Source organism: Tauraco erythrolophus, chromosome 2 (genome assembly GCF_009769465.1).
Source record: "Tauraco erythrolophus isolate bTauEry1 chromosome 2, bTauEry1.pri, whole genome shotgun sequence".
NCBI lineage: Eukaryota > Metazoa > Chordata > Aves > Musophagiformes > Musophagidae > Tauraco > Tauraco erythrolophus.
Window position 1 is genome coordinate 102,800,237 of NC_141466.1, and position 15,506 is coordinate 102,815,742.

Sequence of the window (15,506 nt, forward strand, 5' to 3'; positions counted from 1 at the left end):
CCTTGTTTCTGTACCAAGCCTTTCTCTCTTGCAACCATTCATTGTGCTCCTCATGACCTGAAATTCTTCTTCTCCACAACTGAGAGTGCCCTTTCTAGGGAAATGTCTCTTCTGCCTTTCCCATTTCTCTTGCCAACATAAAGAACTAAGAAAGGGTACAGTGGTAGCACCATCCACACCCTTTTGCCACTGACTCTTCTCAAAAAATATTTTCCTGGGAAGCACATGCTATTTTTTAGCCAACCCAATGCTCAGAAGCAATACTGTATTCCCAGTTGGTGCTGGCCAAACAGCACACACGTAACTTCCAGGCAGGAGGTAGGCACATTAGGACTGGCTTACTGCCCGGGTGGAAGGTATACAGATTGGTTGCCCATCTGGCAGGGAGGCACATGCTGCAGGCCAAATGGTGTGCACTGTGAGCACCAGAAGACCAAAGAAATTGCTTTCAAGGCTGTAGATGATCGATAGGTCTTACATTGTACAGATCTGTTCTAGTGAATGCTGCAATACAACACAGGAGGAAAAGGCTGACACCTTTTTTTTTCCCCAAAAAAAAGTTCACTGGTGAAATGTTTAAGAACATTGTATTTTTTTTTCCTTGCTGGAGCATGCTTCTGATGTTAGTCAGATTCCATAAAACTTGAGAACACTGTATAACCTGAGAAATCTGCTATAACTTTGGAGTTTGAGGCCAAAATAAAGCTCTAACACCATCGCCTCCACAACGTTTCTCATGGGCCCAGGTGGCAAAACCAAACATTTTTGAAATGGACTTTAAGAAGGTTTCATTTTTGTCCTCTCTAATCATGGTGATGGCTATAGAGTGCTGTATGAATTAGTATTTTTGCTTTGTACTTGGAAGTTTAGAAATAGTGGTTATGTTAAAAATTGATATGGAAAGTTGTGTCGGTGTTTCTGCCGACGTAGAGCCCAAAGTGTGAGTACTACTTCCAGGTCCTTCAGGGCTTTCTCTTTTGTCCTGCAAAAGCAAGAACCACTTGTGATTTAGAAAACAAAAACAAGCAAAAAAAGAGACAAGAAAGGAGCCTTTGCCAGTACGAGTCATTTGATGCTTTTACTGTATCCTGAGCATTTTTTTGCTTAAGGGAAACTTTAGGGAAGAAGTGTCCCAGTTGTAAATATGGTACACACACGAAGACAAATGTCTTTCTCTCCTGTCTTCTGTAAAGGCCTCCTACCAAAGTGGGCAATCTGTCCATTAATCTCACTGAGACTTTAGAGCCTTTTCATTATCCAGCTAATCAAATTAAAAATAAATAAATTAAAAAAAAAAAAAATCCAAATGCTAACTGAAGCTAACTGATTAGGAGTCAGTAATGTATTCACTAAGTTTTATGGAAAGTTCTATCAAGATACTTTTGCAAAAATGGTTTCTAAATTCTGAAAGAGTAGTAGATTTGACCTTTAGCTTTTTTCTGTTTTAAGCAAATCTTGGCCTGAGTTCTTTTGATTTGAAATTTTTTGTGTTTTGACCTGGCCTATGTTTGAGCAGAATTCTTTAGAAATTTAAGTATAGGAAGTTAATAAATGTGTTTTAAGGAGTTCTGACGTTTAAGCATTCACATACTTTCCTTATTCTGTACATATGCTTGAGATGCAATTTGCTTACCCAAAGGTGGCATGAATAGGAAATTTTGTTTATAAATTATTCAAATTTAAAATTATGCGGACTATTAATTGACAGTTAAGTATGAAAATATCCCCACAAAATCTTTATCAAGTAGGTAAATGCAGTTGTCCCAATGTTACAGACAGAAGATTCTATCCAGTTTGCAAATGATACAATAGATTGTGTAGTGTTTTCTTTATAATCTTGTCATCATGAAGAAATTTTGATGCACAGCAATACCTTCCGAGTGTTAGTTTCTATTTTGAATTAATTTGTGCATACCTTGATATGTTATGTTTTTATGATATAGTTGTATTGTTAAGATTCACCCACAAGGACATTTTGGGGTTTTGTACTTTTATTTTTTAAAAGAATGAGTGTTATATAGTTTTTCACGTGTGGGCGCTGGGCTAGGATCTTGTTCATTGAGAATGACATGCCCGTTTTTTATTTCTGACAGCAGTAAGAAAACTGAACTTGGAAGTAATGCACTTTTGACTAAAGCAGGTGCACAGGGTAAAAAGAAGAGCAAACCAACACCATATGCCTCACGACAGCCTAATCCTTTGGACCAAACTTGTATTCATCCAGAGTCTTACAACATTGCAATGAGGTAAGCAGCGGGAAAGCTTTTGAACCATTGTCGCTGACGATTTTTAAAATGAAAGTACTGATTTTTCTGACAACAGCCTGCTCAGCCTTTTGAGACAGGAATACTTATATTAGTTTGATGTTTTCCCCCCTTCCTTCAAGAAAAAGGTTTCAGAAGTTCTTTACAAGTGAATGGTTTCAATTGGTGTGTTTTGCCTCTTATGTGCGTGCAAGTTTTGAGTTTTATTTGGATTTTTTAGTTTTCATGTTGTTTTTCAGTGACAAAATCAGTGAATTTTCAAAACTTCACCCGACTTTGTTCTCATGGGCCTATCTTCCTCATATCACCACTTTATGCCTCATTGAGGCCACTTTTATAGAATCATAGAATGGTTTGAGTTGGAAGGGACCTTAAAGATCATCCAGTTTCAATGCCCTGCCACAGGAAGGGACACCTTCCACTACACCAGGTTGCCCAAAGCCTCATCCAACCTGGCCTTGAATACCTCCAGGGTACCTTCCGTTTACCAACTCTCTGGATGCTACATGTCACTTTCTGTTTGGACTTTCAGTTCACAAAGTGTGGAGACAAATCATTTGTTCTAAAAGCTGATTTTTTTTTTCTTCTACCGTGCCACCATATGTTAGATAAAAGGCCATAACGAAAACATAATTTTACTTGTTCTGAAAAATGATCTAATTGAAATGCCATGCAAATTTTCAGTCAGCGGTATAAGAACTGCTTTTACATTGCTGCTCATGTTCATCATGTGCCAAACAAATTTTCTGCTTAGAAAATCTTGACCATTAGAGTTTGTGTGTTTGAGTGTGCACATGAGTGCACGGAGTATGTAAGCATGTCATTACTACGAGCCTTTAAAATTAAATTCTGATATTGCAAGATCTAATTAAGATGTATATGTAAAATTCCCGAATATGTGAACACCATGGTGGTTTTACTAAGTGACCTTTGGCTAAAAGAAGAGAATGGCTTTTGTGTAGGTCAGAAGAAAGTAATTAGGAATCCATGTGTGTGTCTGGTTAGGGGATACTGCCGCTGGTAAACACTAGTATAAGATGTGATCTTTTCTATCATCAGCCCTGGTTGAAATTGGACTCTGCTTGTCCTCTTGAGAAAACATTATCTCCTACCATAAACCAGCACATATTTATTTTTTCAAGTGATTTGCAGTGAACAGATTCTTTTCTTAAAATGTGCTGGAGCTGATTTCAGCAGTAGCTAGATGCCTTAGGATTCTTATGATCTCTCAGAATATTATTCCTGGAGAAACAGAGGCCTGCTTCCTGTTTTATAAACAAAACAGTCAGCCTCAGAGATATGCTGAATTTCTGAATTCATGAAGCTTGAGTTTCTTATCTAAAAAAGTTTTACAGGACCTTGCATTTTTAAGACACCTTCCTTACAGTGTGTGCTCTGTTCTCTCTCTGGAGATAATTGCATATATAACTTCCCATGCATATGTCTGCATGCTTTCCTTCTGCTAGGCATTCAGTGCACTTTTGTTTCCATCCTCTCCCTGCCACAGTTCATTCTTCTTTGTGCCTGATTCTAGTGCTACCTGCTAGAGTCTTGCTCTTTGTGCAGCGTGTAGGTAACTTTGATTTCTCCTTTTCCACCGCCATTTCCTATTTTTTTCTTATACATCAGCATTGTTACTAATTCTCTGCCCTATGCATAGCTGTGGAAAAATTCAGGGAAGGTCCTGATCTTAATGATCTTACCTATAGGGTGACAAAGCTCACTCACCCCTACTGAAGATTATTTAGAGTGAGCTAATGTGGGGAAAAAAAAAATTTAAAAAAAATGGTTATTCAAAGTTAATGTTGATTATCAGTATTGTATTTAATTCAATTTAAATATCAAGGTGTCAGCATTTGCTTACTAGTCCATTTAGCTTTCTAGCCCTAGTACACTAATAAAATAATGAGTAAAAGTGTTCACAGTGTTACCAGCTTCACTTAAAGGCCAGTGTGGAAAGCAGAGAAGTGTAGCCAGTTAAAGGTGGAATACTACAGGAATTTATCTATATACAATACTGTCATAAAGGTTGGCCAGAAAATAAAGAATTGTGACTTCGTTTCCAGAGCAGCACAGATTACTTGTATATCTGAAGTGATGAGTGGGATTATTAGTGCATAGAGAAGCTCAGATATTTGTGTACAATTGAAATTCTGGGGTTTTATGAAAAAATAATATCGGTTGATGCGAAAACAAATACAAAAACTCATAACAATATCTGCTAATGGAACACCAAGACTAATAAGCATAGCATCTGTCTCTGTAACTGAGTCAGCCTTTTCTGTTTTCTTTGGGCTTTTTCTCTGTTGTTTTGCTTCTTACATTTATGAGTATCTGTACACATAGTTTGATGTGGGAGAAAAAAAAAGTCTCGGAGTGTTTTCTGTGCTTTCTATGAATGTACTCTATGTTCAACAGTATTTTTATTTTTCTTGCAATCAAAAGATAGTTTCCTTGAAAGCTCCTTAAATATGAAGGTGATAATTTTTATGCTGTAGATCATGCTAATGTGCACTATCATGATATCACAAAATGGTGTGAGGAAGAGGGAAAATAGCTCTAATGTTTTTTTCATTGCAAAGAGCTGTTTGAAGAAAAGAAAATACAGCTCTGCAGCAAACTGACAAAAGCCAAGAAACGTAGTATTAAAAATTGATACTGATGACATAAGGGCTAAACATAAACCAGACATCCTGCCCTCAGGCAACTAATGCTATAATTTAGCAATCATTACATATTTAAAATGACTTTTCAAAAAAAGTGTATGAACTGTTAAGCTTCTCGGAACTTATGGAAACAGCTTTCCAAACCAATTTGCTGCCTAAATGTGAATTAAGAAAAAATTTTACTAGCAGTTCAGACTTCATGGAGGATTCAGCCCAAAGTTTATCAGGGCTATTGACAAGTTTTGCTGACTTTAATAGGCAGTGGATGGGACTGGGCTTGTACTTCCCTTTTACTGAGCCTATGTTCGTGACAAAGCTTCTGAGAGCCTGAAGATCAAATCATGTTTATGTTGTTGATTTAATGTGTCTTACTGACATCAACCAACACCCAAAGGACTTTTGAACATGTTAGAACTAAATTAAGTTTAAAACCTAATTGATAGTTCTTATAATTTAATGTGCATGGGAAAAATTGAGAGTATAGAGGTGGGTTAGAATCAGTATTTAATACATACATTTTTAAACAAAATGCATCTTAAAGGAGTTCTGTTGCTTTGTTGCTTTCAAAGTATTTTTCTTCTTTTTCTGTGCTTATACAGAACTTTGTCAGGGACCATGTCATGCTCACTGGTGAATCTGTGCTACCAAAGGGCAGAATTGTTGTCTTGAAAAATATGGGCAGATTTGATTCAAGGCATCAAAATGCAATATTACATATCTCTTACCACAGAAATTAAAATGAATAGCATAGATGCTGCCTAAATGAATCATAAAGACTTCCTCATGCAATATCTACCACATCTTACCATGACAAAGTCATTTGTGAAAATTTTATTGGATTAAAATTTTTCATGGGAAATTACATTTATTTTTAAACAAAATAAGCTGGTGATTTTTATCCTCAGCTTCTATCCAAATAACCCAAAAGCAGCCATCCACATTACAGATTTATGACATACAAAATTATCAGTTTTTAAAACAAAATTTTTGAGGGATAGAAGTTCACCAAAATTTGAAACCACTAATTTTATTTTTCTGAACTATTTTGTAGCTTGAGAGACCAATCCATTTAAAAAAAAAAAAAAAAATTGGTTAAAAGAATTGCTCCCACGTGGTGACTTTGGTTGCCAAGCTTTACGCTGGAGCCAATTTTTATGGCTGAATTAGAAACCCCTGAAAAATAGGGGGTTTATAATGGAAACACTGATGTAATCTTTACTACAGTGGCACAAATAGTGCTGGTATGATTGATTTATGGCATTTAAACATCTTAATTTAAAATCTGTACAATTTCTTTAAAATAATTTGAAAACATCCTACTGGTGATTTAACACACTGCAGATGATCAAAACATTTTTTTTTCATCGTTTTCACACTGTCAGAGCTTGGCTTTGTCATGTGCAGTGATCAAGCTTGTGAGCACCTCTAAATATTATGAATCAGAATTTCCTAAAAGTTAAATAAAAAAGAAACTTTGTAGGCAGCATATTTTCCTACAGAGCAGAGCTGTGTTTTAAGTTTCTGAAAAGTCTATATGTGAAAACCAGTTTATAGTGGCAGAATCTTCTGCATACAATTAATACAACATGTAGGGCATATCCAATTTCTTGGTACGTATTGTGAAAGAACTGGTAGGAAAACGAGGAAACGTTTAGGAAGTCCCAAGAAGTTACAACCAGGTTATGCTTATAAACCAAAACTCTAGAAAGAGAGCGCAATGTTTTTTCTTTTTTTTTTGTATCAGTCTGCTGGGTGCAGTTGGTTTCGTATGACTGATTCTTAACATTTACTGATTTTTATTAAAATCTCATAAAAACTCTCTTTGCTAAACGTTCACACTCAGAATGTGTATTTGCTGCTCACAGATTGCAGCATCTGGCAGACAGGTTGTATTTCTGTCTGACTTAGAAATATTTTGCCAGTATTTGTAAAAGATCTAAAGTTTTGATTCTGCGTAATGCAGGTGAGGATCTTCCTTAGCTAATTAGCCAAATTTAGGACCTTGCCTAGTAGAGGATGGTACTGCTCACTACAGTTGATTATACCTTAAGAGAAGTTTTGATATACTGAGCAGAGTGACTTGCAGTAAAGATTCATGTCATACCCTTTGCTGTGTGTTGATAACGCTGCTTAACTTCAAAATCCCAAGAGGATTCAGCCAAGCACTGATTCATGTGCTTATTCTTCACCAAAGACAAACATTTCGATTTGAAACTCATTTCAGCAAAGCATTTCTGTTGATAACTTTTTATATTCCATCGTAGATGGATTGATGATTTTTTGGATATCTCTGGTGCTCAGTTGCTATACCGAAAAGCTGCGCTTGCTGGCTTTGAAAGCAAGTACTGACATGTAAGAAAATGCAGAAGGAAAACTGTTATTTAGGGAAAGACCACCAAATGAAAGAGATCTTTTTCTCCTGCCCCTTATGCAACTGCACACTTGTCCTTTGACAGCATTTCCAGCTCTCTGCTGGGCTGGCCTCCTTCTGTCCAGATCTTCTTGTTACTGAGCAACTGAGGCAACGCTGAAGGGGAACAGAAATCAGGGAGAGGATAGTTATTTGGTATGGTGTTTGAGCAATGAAAACAAATTGTTGCGTTCTATTTAATAATGCAGTCTACATTTGGATATTTTACAGGGGATAGGAGTCTTTACTGTGGCAGATGCCTTTCCTTAAATTCATTACAAAGCATCAGAAACATTTTTTGTCCACCTCAGAAGGACCGTACTTGCATGTACACACACGTGTTTGTATTCAAGCTATTTAATGTGCAAAATAATATTTTTTTGGTAAAGCCTTAAGTTTCTTTTTAAAAAGCCAAAAGAAAGTTAAGCTCAGTAAATTAATGAATCTTTGACTATTTCCAATAGGAAATGGCTAACCCTAATTAAGGAGAACACTTGCATAATTAGGGCCATTAAGCCTAATAAATAATAGTTCATATTTATCACTTTAGAAGGCCAGTTCGTTCACAGCTCTGACTATTAAATTAGCTGGATTTTTAGAGAACATTATTGAAAGTTATCTTGTCAGTAAATAGAAGAGCGAAAAAGGCTTTCAGTGCTAATTGCCATCCAATAAAGACATTTTAAAATTTTTATGTAATGTAAAATATAGTTAACAAGAATGTTTAGAAGAAATTGGAAATAACAAAGAATTATCCTCCAGTTACACTATAAACACTGGACCCATAAATCAAGTAGTATTTTTTCATTTGTTGAAATTTTTGAAACTTACATAACTTCCTACTGGTTGCATTTTTTTTAAAAAAAAAAAAAAAGAACTTTTTAATGAAATTATCTCCTCTAACTGTCGTACTAATTCTTTGTGGATAACTAATCATGTTTCACTATTTTATATCTCAGGTTACACTTGAGTTATGTGATATATCGGTAGTCACGAAAACAGCTAACAACAGTGTGCCTGATGGTATGGTAGCAAAGTGGCTATGCTGTAGTGTAACCCTGTCTGAATTTCTTTCCTTACTTAGAAACTCGTTGTTACTTAGATTTATACATTCAAAATGTCATAAACTCTGAGTGCTTTCTGGTCTTCTGCTTGCAGTCAGATAATCTATAATATTAATAATTTGTGCGTTTGAGGAAAACTTATTTATTAGCTATCCTTATCTGGCTAAACAACATAAGGAGTTCTAAATATATTTGAAACTAACTTTCTATGTCCAGCAACTAATTACAGACAGAAATGCACAAACATTGTTTGATATATAATCTGCATCAGTATTCAAAAATTGAGGATCCGTATCACTGGGGAGAGCAAGAACAGTCAACATCTGCATTATACAAATAACACTTTTACGTTTCAAAACATTACTAAAATATAAATGTCTGCATAATTTAAGTTTGCTACTGTCGTGAATGTACATTTTACCTAACAAAGCACACGCTAATGCAAAGTTGTTTTGTTTTCAGAGTGATTATGTTGCATTACCATTAATTCATGTGTGCACTGTGACAAGATGTAATGGCGTATCATGTTGCTTTAATGTAATGAATCCAGTACTCCCGGCTCTTAAGTTGTGTTACTGGAAATGATTACATAAAACAGAAATGACTGTGACTAAAACCCTTGCAAAGCTTTAGAACTCCTGCACATTATAAGAAGCTTTTTGGAGGGTTTAAAGTAACTTCGTAAAAATTTACTGAAGGCTTCCCTTGGTAATAGTTTTACTCTTCTGACTGTTTTTTGCATTCCACTGAAATTTGCATTATCTTTTAAACGTTGCAAGGGCTGTGCTATAATTTTGTGCAGATGTGTATGTTAAGTGAACATGATGTGCTTATTTGTTACATTTATGCTACTTTTCTTTCTTTATCTGGGTAAGATGGATGAAATTATGTATTAAATAAAACCATCAGTGATTTAGCCATGACCATTCTCTGCAGGTCCTGTAAGACTGCAAAAATTGCTTTTAAAACTAAGCTGGTTGCAGAGGTTTCTGAGTATCCTCTAAATCTCAAAACTATAAAACTCAAAGTCTCTAAACCAGCTGAATTTCACTCTGTTCTGACTCTCCTAAGACTCTGGCAGCTTTTATCTGAGTCGATGCGCCTTGAACAGAAAGTTAAACATGCACTCAGACACTCAACGTTTGAGAAAATAAGGATAGTATATTTTATAAGAATGACCTCACTTCAGAAAAACCATCTCGTCTTTCCCATTTCCATTTCTGTTAACTTTTCTTTAGGTTTTATCTTTCTAGTAGATAAACATAGCACTTGAACTACTGCGACATGTTGTTTAGTTGACATATGTAGCCGGGAAAATACTTGAAGGGCTTTCATTTTTGCACAGATCATTCATGTTCTTATGTTGCACAGCTGGAACTGTCATTTACAAGTTGGGTGAGATATTTCAAAGATAGTAGTGAGATAGTTCAACATTATGATGATCAAGATATGTAAATTACGGGAAACCTTTTTTCCCTCCCCATAGCCGTATCTCAGTTTTATTATCGACTTCATCCTTTTTTTTTTGATCTTGAAATAACTCTCAAAAGAAGTTGTTGGGTTGCTTTTTTAATAAGGGAACATTTAACTTTGTTCTTAACAATGCCATTTTAAAATAGAAATGATAAATATAATTAATGTGCCACTGTTCAGTCAGAGATTGGTGCTTTATATTGATTTTTTTTTTTATTTTAACTGCCCTCAGGCTATGTTCACTTGGATGAAAATGATACGTTAAATATATAACCAGATTCAACAGTATTTTTTAAAACTACATCTGTAATCACTAAGAAATTGCTTTTGTTTGGAAATATTTTAATATATAGGTTTTACCAAAACATAACGTAAAAAGGTGAGAATTTCCAAAATAGAAATACTTTGTTTCTATAAAAGATTGTCTTTTGTGTGTATGTGCACGCTGGGCCTTGTAACAGTGCTCTGTTCTGCCTATGCTATACCTCATAATTCTGAAATATTCTTGACCAAATACCTGATTTTTAGAACATTAGTAATTCTGCTGAGATCGAGGAGACTTCTCATGTACTTAGACTTGGGCACATGTGGAGCCAAAATCTTATTCTGAGCAGTAACCATGTTGATAAGTTATTTAAACAACCGTAATTGATAACGTAGGGCCCACATCTACCACCCTTGCCTTGATGAGGAATCCTTTTTAATATCAGATAAATACTTTCATTGGGATTTCCGGAGGGTGAGAGACGCAGAGGCAGGAGTAGGGACCGAAATAACTTCCATGAATAGCAGTCGAGGGCTCAGTCACCTGGGTTGTGTCCTGTTTCGAGCTGGTTTTCCTTCCAGCAGCCTGCACGTAGCGCCAGGCGTTCTGATTGCATTATCCACACGTTCGTTCGACAGTTTTGTAGGGAACAGGATTTTTTTATATGTCGGTGGCTGTTCCATGTGGTTGCACTTACCAGCAGCGCAACCCACCCTGCTACCGATTTACAAAGTGAATGCGCTTCTGCAAAATCCTACCACTCCAAAATGTTACTTGGAGGTACTCGAGCTGAATTTCCATTTGAAGTGAAATAAAGCCAAGTGCGTGAATGTCAGCAAACTTGTTTATAGGGGCGGGCGGTAAAGCATACATTATTTAGAAGGTTGAGTCATGAGGCTGGTCGGGTCTGTGGTGTTACATCTGGCACGTCAGTCAAAGCTGGGGCAGCTGCCGCCTGTCACTAGTGCTCTGGTGGGGCATTGTCCATCCATCAACGTTAGCAGCCAGCCGCCCTGAGAAGCTGCATGAAGAGTGCTTCGCCTGGACCTACGTGCCTGTTTGGTATTGTCATTGCAACCACTTTTAGTGCTCTGAGACCAACAGAAGGTAGTTACAGAGAAGGTCTGATATTTTTTTGTATGTGGGCTCTTATTAAACAAAATACTTGAGTAATAGTAGTGTTTTGCTGTTAGTTAACAGAAAATAAAAATTTGTATTCAATATTATAAACAATTTTGCATGTTTTGATATTTACTTTGTTTCCTAACCACCTCAAACTACTTTAAAAAGTGATGTCAAAACTTGAAATGCAGACAATCAAACCAAAATACAGTAAGTCCTGAGAACAGCATCAGCTACTGAGTGCTTATTAATTTCCTCTTTCTTCATATGTTGCCACATGAAAGTTCTGTACGTGTTAAGAAAATTGATGTGAAAATTATATCTGTCACTATTGAGTCCAAATATATCTTTGAGCTAACAGTGCACTTAAATCGCCATGTTTGCATTTGAATTCAGTAAAACGGTAAAAGTCCTGATAGCCAATTTGAATGGATGTCCTTTTGGTGAAATTAGTGGACATCTTAGAGTGAAGGTTTGCCCTTGTGCTCAAAGATTACTTTTTTGATTTACCGAAAGTCAGATACTGCTTTAATTATGTTCCTTCAATATGTATTTTCTCAAAAAGAAATTTAATTTTTTATTTTAGTGTGTATAGCTTTTTATCACTCATCACCTGAAATAATGTCAGTAGGGTTCCTCAGATTAAAAAAAAAAAAGAAAACAAGACAAAAAAAACGCCACTGTGTCTCCTGCCAAGAGAAATACTAGCCATACTAGCCTCAGGTTTTGATAAAAACACAGCATATATTTTTGAGGTGGGAAAGGAGATTGAGTACTGGAGGCTTTTGCTTTCTGAAGGATCTGGAATGTCTACCACCACTCCCAAGTGCAGGGCATGGAACTGCTGGTCAGCACTTGTTTTGTGGCTTGTAGTTTACACCTGTTGTGAAGCAAGATAAGGACAGGAAGGAGGGACCTCTTACTCGGGCTCTGGAGGACAGGGACAATAATTCTACCTGTCTGCTGTGTTTGAGAACATGCGAAAAAAAACATGTGCCTCCCTCCAACAGTAAGGGACATGATAAAGCTGGGTAGAAGAGGCTTATTCATTGTGAGATGCAGAGCAGGGCACCGGGACAGATAACTGAAGTGTTTACTGAGAAAAGGACAAATTGCTTTATTTAGTACATTGTGGCCCAGCTTCTGGGCCACAATGTACTAATGTACATTAGGTACATTATGTACATTGAGTACATTGAGCTGTATCCTCATTTTCATTGGTTTATATCCATTAAAGACTTGTTTTAAGTCCTTCAGTAAAATAAGAACATTTATTCAGTGATAAATAGACATTGTCTAAGGCATCACAACTGATAATAAGGAGTAGGGCCTGCATGTGAATTTTTGTCACCTATTCTCTGTGTTTCTCAGCATACGTGCCAACACTACTGAACTAGAAACCTCAGTAAGTGTGTTTTAGGTTATTTTTTTATTAAAAAAAAAAGACGTCACAGATCAAGACACATTTATTTTCAAGTATTTCTTTTCAGCCTTTTTAGATACTAGTCCAAATTTGTCTCAATCTGCAATGCGTGTATATACGTGACAATAGGGAAGGATAAAGGATGCTTGTGTTATGTAACTACTTTGACTAGTTTCTGAAAAACTATAATTGTTTTTAGTTGTGAAGTTCATAGACAAAAGAAGCATTTTATATAAAGTTTTCCTTAAATTTCATTAAAGATCCTTCATATTAATTTATTATTTTAAATGTTTATTATTATATTACTAAATTGCCATTCATTTTAATTTGAATATGAGTGACAACAACAGTACTATAGAACTCTCACTTATTTCTAGGGAACCTTCATGGTAAAAGACATCTTTCAGTAATAATCAGATTCGGTTTTAGCATGAGATGAAATCATCAGTCTAAGTAGTGATTTGCATTTTGAAATTTTGCTTCTAAGTTTTGTAATCTATTCCAGGAGATAGGAGATACATGGATACTTAAGAGTCTATCCGTACATATGTATGTCTCTGATCAGTGAGTGATGAGTTCAGAGGATATGCACTTGGGAAACTGTTTACTGTTCATATTTTTTTATCAGAAGTTTTGTTCATGCATCGATGCAAAAGTGATTGAAACACCTAAATATAGCAATGGTTCAGTTCCTACTAAAGGATGTTACAAATCTCCCTCTCTATCTTTGAACTTCCCAGGTTTTTATCTTTCATTGGAGGAAACGCAAATGACATTGGAAAATCAGATATGCAGCAAAAAGTAAATGCAGTAATTCAAAAGGAAGGACTGGAAGGCACAGCTAAAAGGCTAAATACAACGGTGCACACGCTGCAGCTGATCATTGATGGTCTGACTCAGCCTGAAGGTTTTGACATCCGAACAGGTAAACTTCTGTTTTGAAGGTTGTAATCTCAGTTTGATTGTTCTACGTACCAGTTTTGAAACCAGCACATTTTCTTCTTCTGAAGTCAGCAGTAGATTTTCATGGATGTGTGACTCCATTTCTTTTCTCAGGCGAGGTAAAGGCTATATCGTAGTCAGACGTTTCTTTCTAGCTCAGTAGGTAAGGAGTGTGAATCCTGTCTTAAATCACAGCCTTTTCGGCTGTAGGAAGGGGAGTTGTATGGCTGTTAACAAATGAAATAGTTTCAATATGTTGACTTTATACTGATTAAATCTGTGTTGGCCCTCCATCACGGAGGGGAATGCTGAGACGAAGCTGAAACAGTAGTAATAAAGGTCTGTGGAGCAGTAGCGCAGTATAGTGTGTAGTTCTGCTCTTTTATTGCACTAGTTCCTGGAGACAAGTGTAATTGGAGCACATGGCTCATGACCTACCTTGGTCAAAACTTTGCAGTAGTGCTGAACAGTTTGAGGTAAAGGGTAAGAATGATGAGGTAAGCAATGAAGTAAAACATCTGGAGATGCTGTTGCTTAATGAAACTTACAGCTGGATTCTCTTACAACAGCAAGAGATAAAGGTAGGCAGCAAAGATGCAGGCTTGTGATAAAAAATAATAAACTTATGCTTAAAAAAAAAAACACTTCTGTCTCCCTTTTTTGGGTTCACTAGTAGTTTCCCTGCAGATTTTGTAAGTATTTCCCACTAGTGATCTCTTGAAAATGTGTATTTTCTATGTCTCCGTTTGTGCTGGTGGTCTCACATCTAAATTACAGTAGGACAGACTATTAGCGTGCAAAGATACAAAAGCAAAAGAGAATCTTCAGTGGAAATATTCATATTCTGCTGAGCCGGTACATTCAGCATTACTGTAGATAGTCTGTGACTGGAGTAGGCAGCCTAGTAGCCTTTGTGTAGCTGTAATTCACGGTCTTTGTAACCCTGCTAGTGACTGTCAGTGAGGAAATGCATCACATCTAACAGGGCTCAGGCAGATTGAATGGTTTGTACTCTACACTAGTTCAAAAAATAAATCTTGGTTTAACATTCAATTCCCTTGTTATTTCCAACAGTAGAGATGTGATGTTAGGGAATTGCATACAAAGAGTAGCTTTCTTATGTATCCACTTAAATTTAATTAAAATTCAATGTTGTTTATTTTTCCTGAATTCTTTTAGTACAAAGGAAAATGGGAAGAATTACTTGAGCAAAGAATGGAATATTTTTATCACATTATTAAAAAAACCTTTTTCTAGCCAAGGTCTTGCAAGGCATTTCTTGCAAGAAACTCTTTGTAACATTAAAATTGAACAGCTAATCAGGTAATTGTAATGAATCTGCTAGGATAGGGGAATAAAAAACAAGTCTGCAAACATTTAAAAAGGTTCCTATCATTCCTCTGAATCGTCTTGTGCATGTTGACTTGAATGGCTGTTTAGTTGCTTTTTTTATTGAAATGCCACTGCACAGTATAAAGTTACAAAAGGATTAACCATTTTGGACTTGAGCAATTAGATACCTTCCTTCATTAGAAAATTTGATGTTATTCAAAGCCTATTGCTGCATTTCCAGCTTGTGTACTTGATTGGGGCTTCATCCTGTGGTGGATTGGCCCTGGCTGGATTGGCCCTGGTGTCCACCAAAGCCACTCTATCACTCCTCCTCAGCTGTACGGGGGAGGAAAAAATATAATGTATGGGTCAAGGTGAGGACAGGGAGAGATCATTCACCAATTACCATCGCAGGCAAAACAGACTTGATGGGGAAATTAGTTTAATTTATTACCAATCAAATCAGACTAGAGTAATGAGAAAATAAAAACTAAATCTTTAAACACCTTTCCCCCACCTCTCCCTTCTACCTGGGCTCAACTTTA

General features: G+C 36.3%; 1 protein-coding gene across 1 annotated transcript in view; it reads left to right on the plus strand.

The window, feature by feature from the left end:
• Positions 1 to 15,506, plus strand: part of SRBD1 (S1 RNA binding domain 1) — a 125,130-nt gene that overhangs the window by 107,647 nt on the left and 1,977 nt on the right. The window contains 2 exon segments of the mRNA XM_086628727.1: positions 2,094 to 2,246; positions 13,428 to 13,612. Of these exon segments, the coding sequence (XP_086484853.1) occupies positions 2,094 to 2,246; positions 13,428 to 13,612 (338 nt within the window).